This window comes from Ursus maritimus, unplaced genomic scaffold (genome assembly GCF_017311325.1).
Source record: "Ursus maritimus isolate PB19 unplaced genomic scaffold, ASM1731132v1 scaffold_35, whole genome shotgun sequence".
Classification (NCBI taxonomy): domain Eukaryota; kingdom Metazoa; phylum Chordata; class Mammalia; order Carnivora; family Ursidae; genus Ursus; species Ursus maritimus.
Genome location: NW_024426119.1, coordinates 8,801,614 through 8,813,234, shown reverse-complemented (window position 1 = coordinate 8,813,234; position 11,621 = coordinate 8,801,614). Strand labels below are relative to the sequence as shown.

General features: G+C 40.9%; 1 protein-coding gene across 3 annotated transcripts in view; it reads left to right on the top strand.

Moving 5' to 3' along the window:
• Positions 1-11,621, top strand: part of ZNF106 (zinc finger protein 106) — a 64,738-nt gene that overhangs the window by 14,570 nt on the left and 38,547 nt on the right. For all 3 annotated transcript variants that reach the window (XM_040620504.1, XM_008702193.2, XM_040620503.1), the window contains exons 2-3: positions 7,160-7,245; positions 11,536-11,597. In XM_040620504.1, coding sequence (XP_040476438.1) covers positions 7,192-7,245; positions 11,536-11,597 — 116 coding nt within the window. In that variant the 5' untranslated portion in view covers positions 7,160-7,191. The remainder of the gene's footprint in view (positions 1-7,159; positions 7,246-11,535; positions 11,598-11,621) is intronic.

Here is an 11,621-nt window from a genome sequence, read left to right as displayed (position 1 = left end):
AACTTTGTTATATTATGACAATGTTTGTGAATATTTTATTGTCTTGTTAGGGTTGGTGTTATCCCAGTTTCTTTCTCAGTCACTTTTCCCTATAAGATATAAGGCTTGCCAAGTTCCAGAATTGAGTAAAGAATTGGAACCTGGCGGTAGTTCTGGTTCTGAGTTAAGGGATCAGTGGGCCACCCTGTCCATTTCCTTGCCTGGTGATGGACAATGTGAACAGCTTCATTTTGAGGGGCACAAATTTTAATGCCTTTTTCTGGTCACAGCCTTAACTTTACTTTGTATTAGCCCTGTGCTTATTTGAAAAGAGTGGTCGGTACATGAACTCTTCGGTAAGTGTTGTGTTAGGGCAGATAATATAAAAAGTAGGAATGCTAGTGAGTAAAATGCTGGTAAGCTTATGCTCAGTCAACGATACTGGTTGCCGGAAACCACCAGTCACTTGCCTTGGGAAACAGGAGCCAGCCAGAACTTAGAACTAGCCAATACGACAGCTACCCAGAATAAGCCTTTGAAAGTTGTGGTTATAGGTTGATGTGATGAAAAATGCTTTCTGACCTCTGTTAGCAGCTTACTGCTACCTTCCTTAGCTAGGAGCCTTGAAACTTTCTAGGGAGACCCACCGAGCAAAGTGAGGACCTCCAAGAAGTGCTGGTTGTATCTTTGCTCCATAACCTTGTGGGCAACCTAGGGGTAGTGGCAAAAATGTGTTCTGTCACTGAGTTCTGTCTCTCTGTTGCCCTGTCTTGCTCATCAGAAATCAATTCGTTTTTTGTCAGGGTTGAGATGGAGGCACAGCAAGTTACCTGTGGGATTCAGAGAAGGGATTCTAATCTGAGTACCACTCCTCCCACCTCAACCCACTAATTAAGCTTTTTTTCCCTTTAAAATTTGTATTTATTTAAGTAATCTCTACACCCACCATGGGGCTCGAACCCATGACTCAAAGATCAAGCGTCGCATGCTCCTCTGACTAAGCCAGCCAGGCACCTCTAAGCTTTTTTTGTTCACAGTTTTACAGTATATCATTGTCCTGCAGAGTCTGAGTTGACTTGAATTAAGTCAGAGTTCAAATAATCTTAAGTATTACTGGATTTACTGTAATGAATCTTAGGAGATTTATGAAAAGACAGATCCCTTCCTTATGGTAAGGTTGGGGAGATCAGACATAACCTACCATCAGATAGCCTGCACTTACTTACATATAGTGCTGGTTGTTTGAACAGTAAAATGAGATGTGACATTGTTTCAGATAAAGTTATTTGACACTAAACAGTGTTTTCCAGCCTTGAGTTACATAATAAATATTTGGAGAAATATTATAACATTGATATTTGAGATGGACTACAGTATTTTGGTTACTTGGAAGCGTGTCTTTCTGACCTATTTAAGTCACTTTTGAAAAGTGACTGCCCTTGCATAGGAATGGGGAGAGCATAGTGAAGTACAAAATGGAGTCTCTGGAGATTACAGTGCAATAATTCTACTCTGTCTTCACTACTGTATTTCTTTTTATTACTAGCTATGTGGGTGATTCTGATGTACTGCTTGGGTTTAGAACTTCTTTATATATTGGGGGCAGGAATCTTTAATGAGGGGAGCAGTTGGGTGAAGAGAGAATAGATATGAGGTCCAGAAGGCTTATCACATTGAAGAATAGATAGCAAAAATGAAAAATAGAAATCTATTAGGACTCTGACTAAATACAAGAATCTGAAGGAAAAGAATTAATAATACGGTTTTTGCCCACAGACCATGGGGATTGTATTGACAGAATAGTAAAATTAGGATGTTGAGAAAGGGTATTTATTATTGGATTTTGAAGGCTATTATGACTAAGAAATATCAGATATTTCTCATAGCTGTTTGGAGAAAATTTGAAAGATTTCACAGTGGGTATTTTTGTGATGTGGGAGGGAAATGCAAGGTGGCTAAAGTAAGAACAGCAGTAGTCGAATTGTTTGTTTATACTTACTTGACTTGTATAATGCAGCCTCTCAAGCACTTTGAGAATGCAGAGTTGGATGGTTTCTATTTCCTTGACTTCTAATAATTATTTAAATAAATAACCTTTATTATTATTATTATTATTTTTTAAAGATTTTATTTATTTATTTGACAGAGATAGAGACAGCCAGCGAGAGAGGGAACACAAGCAGGGGGAGTGGGAGAGGAAGAAGCAGGCTCCCAGCAGAGGAGCCTGATGTGGGGCTCGATCCCAGAACGCCAGGATCACGCCCTGAGCCGAAGGCAGACGCTCAACCGCTGTGCCACCCAGGCGCCCCACCTTTATTATTTTTTAAAAAAATTTTAGGAGAGTGAATGAGAGAGAGAACAAGAGAGCACATGAGCGAGCGAGCAGGGGAGGAGCAGGGGGAGAGGGAGAGAGAGAATCCCAAGCAAGCTCCACACTTAGCCCAGAGCCCAACACAGGGCTCCCATCTGAAGACCCTGAGATCATGATCTGAGCCGAAATCAAGAGTTGGATGCTTAACCTGTGAGTCATCCAGGCGCCCTCTTGTTAAGTAAGACCTTTAAAGAGAGCAGTGGTTCCCATCTAGAAAGCTGTGAGCTAATTTGAGTATTTCAGAAAGCTTAATGGAAATCATCTATTAACCCAGATTAAGGATGTAGAGATTAAAACTCCTTTGTCTTTGGCCGGAATCCTATCGATTTAGTGCTTAAATACTAGGTCTTCCTTATTGCTTAAATGCTTCACTAGCAGTTATATGCTTTTTGCTTTTTTTTTTTTTTTTAAAGAAATGAAAATGAATTTACTTAATTCATGCAGATTAGAAACGTGGAGTTTATGAATGGAAAACTGAATAAAAAGAGGGAGTCTTTGGTTAAAAGGTTGATAGAGAATATTTTTATTATGACTTTATTTACTAGGAGTTGATGCCTTTGGTTTTACTAAATAGAAACACAGTTTGTATTTTAGTGCTCAGTTCTCAGTCTACTAAATATGTGAAAATACCACAGAAGCTGTTGCTTATGCCAGAAAGTCACACTTTTTCATTGATTTTGTTGCTTCTTCTATTTTCCTGTTTTGCTTTGATGGTTAATAACTTGAAGCATATTAAAGACATTTCTGGACATGGGGCACCTGGCTGGCTCAGTCCAGTGGAGCATGCAACTCTTGATCTTGGGGTCATGAGTTCAAGCCCCATGTTGGGCATGGAGCCTACTTTAAAAGAACAAAAAAACGCACTTCTGGACATACCTTCTTTATCACTGTTTCCCCAACTCTTAGAACAGTGCTTGGTACTCAATAAACGCTTGTTGAATGAAATAAAGTACTGCATGTAAACAATAATTAAAGTTGAAGTAAACATTAAGATATAGAGGAATTAAAAAGAATAATTACGCAGCGACACTGAGCTCCAGAGTGATTTATGTTAATTTTGAGATCTAAGAGATAGTAGCAGTACTAGAAGCATGAATAATATTTGTCTCTAAAGGTCTGTTTCATTGTTGTATTAGCTTGTTGACATTCAGCTTCCTCAGATGGACAGAATTTTACCCTATAATCTTATTTTGGTGTTTGTCCTCTGTTACTGAATAAAATTATTTCAGAAATTCAGGAGTGGTATGCAGTGGGTTACAATAGCAAGGAAACTGCTGAGTGACCAGCAGAAGTGGAGAACCGTAGGGCTCTTCCTCACGGGTCCTTTGGCCATGTTGTCCAGGAGTTACAAGATTAAATTAGGGTAGTTTATAACCTCATTACCTCAGAATTTTAAATCCCTAAGGAAGGAACCCAGGTGAGGGAGCAGATATCTCTGTTAGAGCCTGGTGTTGTGTGTGTGGAGGGAAAAACAGTGCTGCTTGGGGAGTGAAATTAAATTCTCATGTAGGGCATCTTTGCTGGGATGCAAGAGGAAAATAGGCTAGTGCTAGAGGATTGTAAAATAGAAAACCTTCTGGTCTTAATCCAAACCCCAATATTTTTTTTAAATTTTTTTTATTATGTTAGTCACCATACAGTACATCCTGGTTTCCGATGTAAAATTAGATGATTCGTTAGTTGCGTGTAACACCCAGTGCACCATGCAGTACGTGCCCTCCTTACTACCCATCACCAGTCTATCCCATTCCCCCACCCCCCTCCCCTCTGAGGCCCTCAGTTTGTTTCTCATTGTCCATAGTCTTTCATGTTTCATTCCCCCTTCTGATTACCCCCCCCTTCTTTATCCCTTTCTTCCCCTACCGATCTTCCTAGTTCTTATATTCCATAGATGAGAGAAATCATATGATAATTGTCTTTCTCTGCTTGACTTATTTCACTTAGCATTATCTCCTCCAGGGCCGTCCATGTTGCAGCAAATGTTGAGACATTTGCTGCAAACCCCAGTATTTATTCAGCTCTCACATTTGGTAACCCAAGATAGTTCCATTTGGAACAGTTCAACAAATGCTTATGGGGTGCCTGTATTATGGCAGACATTGTTTTAAGTGCTACATCTTCACTATACTAGTGAACAAAATACACAAAGTCCCTGAAAATAGAATAAAGAATTAAAAAGAAACATATACTATATCAGGTAGTAAGAGATGCTTGCTTCAGTTCTCTCTTGCTGTTTAACCACCCCAAAATTTACTGGCTTAAAAGAAATATTTTTTTTTTTTAAAGATTTTGTTTATTTATGTGACAGAGAGACAGCCAGCGAGAGAGGGAACACAGCAGGGGGAGTGGGAGAGGAAGAAGCAGGCTCATAGCGGAGGAGCCCGATGTGGGACTCGATCCCGGTACGCCGGGATCACGCCCTGAGCCGAAGGCAGACTCTTTAACGACTGCGCTACCCAGGAGCCCCTTAAAAGAAATATTTTATTGTTTCTTAACATTGTGTGGGTTGAAAATGGCTCATTTGCAAGGTTCTTTTAGTCATCTCACTTGGGGACCCTTATTTGCAGCTGGACTTGGAAGACCGACATGGCTCACTTGCCCAACATGACTGTCAGATGGTGCTGGGTGTGGTTTGGGTGCTCAGCTGGGCCTCAGTTCTTTTCCCCTCCTCCTTTCCTTGTGGCTTGGGCTTCTCACAGCATGTGGCTGGTTCTAAGAGAGAGTGTTAGAAATGGGCAAAGGAAGGAGCTGCAGGTTTTTTAAGGCCCAGTCTCAGAAATTACTTTGTCACTTCTACCACATTTTTTTTTTTTTTTAGATTTATTTGTTTGAGAGAGCAAGCAAAGCTCGGGGAGGGGCAGAGGGAGAGAACCTTAAGCAGACTCCCCGCTGAGTGTGGCCTGACGTAGGGCTCCACCTCACCACCCTAAGCTCGTGACTTGAGCCAAAATCAAGAGTTGGACACTCAACTGACTGAGCCACCCAGGCACCCCACATCTGCCACATTTTATTGGTCAAAACAGGAAGGGAAAATGAACCACACCATTTGATGGGTGATGGTGACAAGATCACATTGCAAAAGAACACACAGGGTAGGAGATAATGTTGTGGCCATCTACAAAAACAGTCTCCTACAGTGCTGTTAAAGCATATGAAAATTAGGTAGCATGCCCAGTGGTCCCTTGGATCTGTCTGTTGCTTCAACAGTATTTGGATGGAACAGACCTAGGGACACCCCTTCTTCTAGTCTCCTACCACTCTCCAACCTCTTTTCCAATCGCAACCTTCAGAACCATCTTCTAAGCTATCTCCTGCCTCCAACACTTGTGTTCTGAGCTTAGCTCCTTATTGCCAGACATGAGCTCCCACATTCATCAGAATTATTCCACCAGGTGGAGGCTGCCGTCAGCCATCCGGTCAACCTGTATCTGCAGGCTTCCTACACCTACTTCTCTCCGGGCTTGTATTCCAACCATGACGTGTTGGCTGTGGCACTTCTGAGGAGAAGTGTGAGGGTGCCCAGTATCTCCTGAAGATGAGACACCCGTGGGCGGCTGCAGCCTCTAACAGGACGTGTAGAAGCTGTCCCTAGATGAGTGGGGTGGAACCTTGGACACTGTGGGAGACGCCGTGGTCCTGGAGAAGAACCTGAACCAGGCCCTTTTATATGTGCATGGCTTGGGTTTTGCCCAGGCAGAGCCTAATATCCTTGACTTCTTGGAGAGCCATTTCCTAGATGAGCAGGTGAAACCACCTGACTAATACCTGCAGTTGGCTGGCCCCCAGGCTGGGCTGGGCAAGTATCTCTTCCAAAGGCTCACCCTCAAGCATGACTAAGGCCTCTAGAACCCAGTGGCCTCCGAGGGGCCCTTTGGCATCTCCCTGGTGTCGGGGCTTCTGCCTGAGCCTCCCCTGCAGCCATTAGGCAGCTTTTAACCACCCTGAAGCCCTCTCCCAAGTCCGCAGACCAAATGGAAACAATAAAAGCTTTGTGCAGCAAAAAAATAAATTAAGCAGGTGAATAGCATAGGAGGAATGGGGAGCAAAAAATACAGCATTGTATAGGTCAGGGAAGGCCTCCCTGGGTGAAGCAACATTTCAGATACTGATGGAAATGAGAAAGTGAGAGAGTGCGCCATGAGAACCATAAAGACATCTTAAGGAAGCATGTTACAGGCAGAGAGAATAGGAGATGTAGAAACCCTAAGGTGGGAGAATCCCTGGTGTGATCAAGGACTAGCAAGGAGGGCAGTGTGACTGGAATGAAGTGATGGAGGCAGTGAGGTGGTGCATGGAGAGTGGGAGAGGAAACCGATTTTGTAGTCCCTGGCAAAGGACTGGCTGTTGGGTGAGTGAGATGGGAAGCTGTTGGAAGATTTTGCACAGAGGAGTTAAGTGATCTGACTTAAATTTTAAAAGAATTCTGTTGTGAGAATCTTTGTACTATTTTGAGAATCGACTGTAAGAGGAAAAGAGTGGAACTAGGGAGACAAGTCAGTAGGCTAGTGGCTTGTGAGATGACAGTTGAGCTCACTAGTGAGGAGAGGTTGGATTTGGGATGTCTTTCAAGGGGGGACTGACGAGATTTGCTGATGAGGGTGGATATGGGGTGAGAAAGAGGGATCAAGGATGACTTCCAAAGTTTTTGCTCCAGGTACCTGGAAAACTTGAATTTTCATTTACCAAGATGCCCGGGAGGAGCAGGGTGGAGGTGAGGGGTGCAAGACTTGTGTTTTGAGGTGTGTTAAGGTGAATCTACGAAGACATCCCGGGGGAGAAAGGTTACTAAATGTTACTTCCTCATTGCAGGTGTGACGTTGAGTGCTTCAGATCTGGTCACTATGGTACGAGAACGAAAATGCATATTGTGCCACATTGTGTACAGCTCAAAAAAGGTAATAAATACATAGAAGAGGGAGAATCTGAGGCTTTATGACTGATCTTTTTTTTTTTTTTTTCAGAGACGTGGAATTTGTAGACGGGTAAAAGCTTTTAACAGTGTCTTGTTTATGCTTATTTCCTATATCATAGTCTCATCCCACTGGTTTCTTTCTCTTTAGTGCCTCATAAAGCCAGTAACCATATTATTAAATCTCTACCCAAAATTTGAGGATACTCAAAAGTTGATAATAGTTACTAGTTTAGTTATACCAGTTATAGAGAAAAGACCTTAAAATTCAATTTACTTGAGGTTATACTACTTTCTGATTAGCTAAGGGTACAGCATTTGTTGTCTGTACCTGCATTGTTTCTGCCTTGGCTTGTGAAAAGTGCCGCAGAAAAGAAATGGTATTAACAGTACCCTAGATGTCCACAAGGTGGGAATGTTGCTCAGAGAAAAACACATTTTTTTTTTTTTTTTAAAGATTTTATTTATTTATTTGACAGAGATAGAGACAGCCAGCGAGAGAGGGAACACAAGCAGGGGGAGTGGGAGAGGAAGAAGCAGGCTCATAGCGGAGGAGCCTGATGTGGGGCTCGATCCCATAACGCTGGGATCATGCCCTGAGCCGACGCTTAACCGCTGTGCCACCCAGGCGCCCCTGAGAAAAACACATTTTTAAGCACTAAAAGAATTTACCTGTGTCTTAGGGAAATTGGCGGTAATTTGTCTCGCTTTTTGCTTTTTCTTGCCTTTATCCTTTGCTTTCAAAGTAGGGCTGCTAGCTTAAGTACTGAGAAATTTTTTCCTAAGGGGCTTTCAAGATGCTCTGGATTATCATTGAAACTTCAGAGAACTGGGAAGATAGTCACGAGCTAGGTTAGCCAGGGAGGTCGAGTGAACCTGGAAAGATGTTTGGGGGTAAGATGGTTTCAGAGAAATAGGAGAGAAATATTTTAGGTGGGATAACAACATGTATAGAGATACAGAGGTAGAATTGAGTGTAAGAGTTCTAGGAGTCCACGAGAAGGCTTATCTGATTAAGATAGTTTTGTACTGGGGATCTGGGACTTCAATATAATTTGTAATTTAAATGCAGACAGTTATAAAATGTGTTGAATGCCAGACTGCTGAGGGGTTCAGTTACGATCCATCCAGTAGGCTGCAGTGAATTTTTTTTTTCCTGTTTAGGATTTTTGTTAGTGATGGAAAAATCAGTTGAGATTTTAAAATCATGTTTAATAATACAGCTGCTGCATTTTACAAAAGTGAAAGAACTCTTCCTCTAGTTTTAAAATTTTTTGACCAGGGTTTATGCAAATTTATAATAAATAAATTAGGCAGACACTCAGGGGTGTCACGTCAGACTTCCGTGGAGCAGCAGCCCTGTCTTGTGATATCTCATAATTCTGCCATTTTAAGTCTTTTGGTGTTTCTTCTACTCTGGTTAGTTTGTTTATTTAATAAGAATCACCTAGGATCCTTGTTTGTTTGTTTCTTTTTTTTTTTTTTAAGATTTTATTTATTTGGGAGCGCGAGTGTGAGCAAGAGAGACCGAGCACAAGCAGGGGTAGAGGGAGAGGGAGAAGCAGGCTCCCCAGTGAGCAGGGAGCCTGATGCGGGACTCAATCCCAGGACCCTGAGATCATGACCTGAGCCGAAGGCAGACGCTTAACCCACTGAGGCACCCAAGCGCCCCTCTACTCTGGTTTAAAACATGTTTTCATCTCTTCATATTTTTCATGGATCATAATGAAAAATCAAGAGCTGGGATTCCCCACTCCTGCCTTAGGAAATGCCAATTAGAGGTTTTTAAGCAAGGGAATGGCATGATTTGAGTGTTAAGGTTAATGTGGTCGGTCTAAGGAATTAGCGGAATGGGTTAATTGAAAGAGATAACTCTGATACTGAGTTTTAGATTGATTATCAACAGCGTACATTGAAGCAGTGCTTTCCTTTAGTCTTCCAAACTGTAACCCTGATTTCTCCAAATATACTGTGGACAAGAAAAAGAATCTTAGAGTGCTCTGAGTATGGGAAAAAACTGTGTACTACATCCCTGAGCATTCTGATGTTCACTAATTTATTTTTTAAAAGATTTTTTATTTGAGAGAGAGAGAGGGAGCACAAACAGGGGGACGGGCAGAGGGAGAAGCAGGCTCCCCACTGGATGCTCATTAATTTGTGAAAGACTGAGAAGCCCTGGAGTTAAAAATACTAAAAAAAAAAAATTCTGTTGAATTATTCAATGTTTTATAAATTTGTTCAACTGCCAAATCTTTTCAAAAAAATTTTCCTTTCTCCCCCTTCTTTAAATAACACATTACTGATTAATATTATAAGAGCTAAATAGAAGCTTAGTAACTGAGCATTTGGGGCTATTATTTTAATCTTATACCTGTGGATCTTTCCTAGTTATTTTGAAAGCTCAGGTTGTCACGCTATTTGCATTTATTCCTAATAAATTTCGCATGTAAATTTAGGAAAAGATTTGTGAAGTGTTTTAGACAATCAGAAGTCACCCTAAAACAAATATTGAATGATAATGTTTTTATAACTGAAATAGGATACAGAATTGGTTTTTATATCAGAGAATAACCTATTTCAGTGAATGCTGTTTTGATCAGGAATGGTTTCATTGCAAGAAACAGAACCAACTTAAATTTAGCTCAAAGGAACGGGATTTGGTATATGTAAATCTAATATAAGGAAAGAGCGAACAAAAGGATACGTAAGGATTTGAGCAGGTCTTGTGTATTGTTCATGGATTGTTCTCGTTCTTGATTATGCCACTAATTTGATTCCACTTTCAGCTCTGTAAGTGTTCATTCTGGTTAGTGGCCAATCAGTTGTAGGTTGGGGGGGGTCACATGTAAAGCTGTCCCCTCCAAGTGAAGCCTTTATGAGATAGGAAGGAAATGTTGGTCGTCTTCAGTAAAATTGTCATTTAAAGGAAGTGTCTGGAATCACAAACTGTTTGTCGCACTGTGGTAGGTAACCTAAAGTAAGAATAGGTAACTGGGTTGTTGTATTCTTTTTGACCAATGAATTGTACATAATGAAAAATCTCACTGCACTAGGTGGTTACAGCGTGACGTGGTATTTAAAACCTTAGCTTTGGTGTCAGAGATGTCAGGGTCTGAGTTTGACCACTTGATTATCTCTGACTCTGAGAGGACAAGACTGAGTATTTTCACACTTAGCCCTTCAATGCCTAGCTCTGTACTTGGCATTTAACAAGCAATGATAAATACTTGGTGAATAAATGAGTTAGCTTCTGTGTATCCTTGTATCCTTATGAAATTAGTAATATTCCCTCAGCAGTGTTTTGCAGTTCATATGAGGAAATGTTTGAGGCAGTTAAACACAGGGTCCAGTTAATAGTAATACGCAACAATTATAGCAGCCCTTTACTTTATACATGAACAACCATTCTCTAATTACAGTGTGCTGCCCATATATATGTCCGCGTGACAAAGAGAGAGACGTTTACAGCTTTTTGAGTTTTTTGCGGTGTGCGTGCGTGTATGTGCGCATGTTTTTAAGTGGAAACTCTTTCCACGGATTTCATTTTCCTCCCACTAAGGATGGGTTGGAGGTAGAGGAGACCCTAGTAGATTTTCAGACATTTCATTAGAACCAAACAGATCAATTGGGGGAGAGCGTGCGTTGAAGATGGAGGCATGATTGAGCTGTGTTTGAAGCAGTTGTAAAAAACTTCTGATCAACCGCAGGGAAGTTCTTTTATATCCATAACTTCTACCTAGAATTAATATATCCATCTGTTCATTCAGCAGGTGTTGACAACTGTATGCCAAGCCCAGGCCAAGACTTGAGTAAGAATTGTAGCTTATTTTTGAGAAACTCTGAGTTGAGTGGGGAAAGTATGGAGAAAAGTAAATAGTTGAGAAGTTAAGTGATTTCGGAGTTGTTTTTTTTTTTTAAATAAATTTAGTAAATTCTTTATTTAGGGATAGAATTTAATAAACCCACATAGTTTATTCTTAAATCTTTTGCCCCCTAAAGACGGTATACTTTCTAATCTTTTTGGAAAGCCATTTAAATAGGTTTTTCTTAATAATTCCTTTATTTAAGAATGAAACAATGTCAAAAACATAGCTAGAATAGAATAGAAACAAGAATTATTAGGAACTGATTTCAATATTGAATTGAGAAGGGTACCCAGGACAAACACTTATGACACAAAGAACTTGAACCTCAATTGTTGACTGAGTAAAAACAGAGGAATTTCTTTTCCCAGAGCAATCCCCCTTAGTTTAATCTGCTTTCTTTAATTTTGAAGGAGATGGACGAACACATGCGGAGCATGTTGCATCACAGGGAACTTGAGAACCTGAAGGGCAGGTATGGGAACGGCTCTCTTCCATA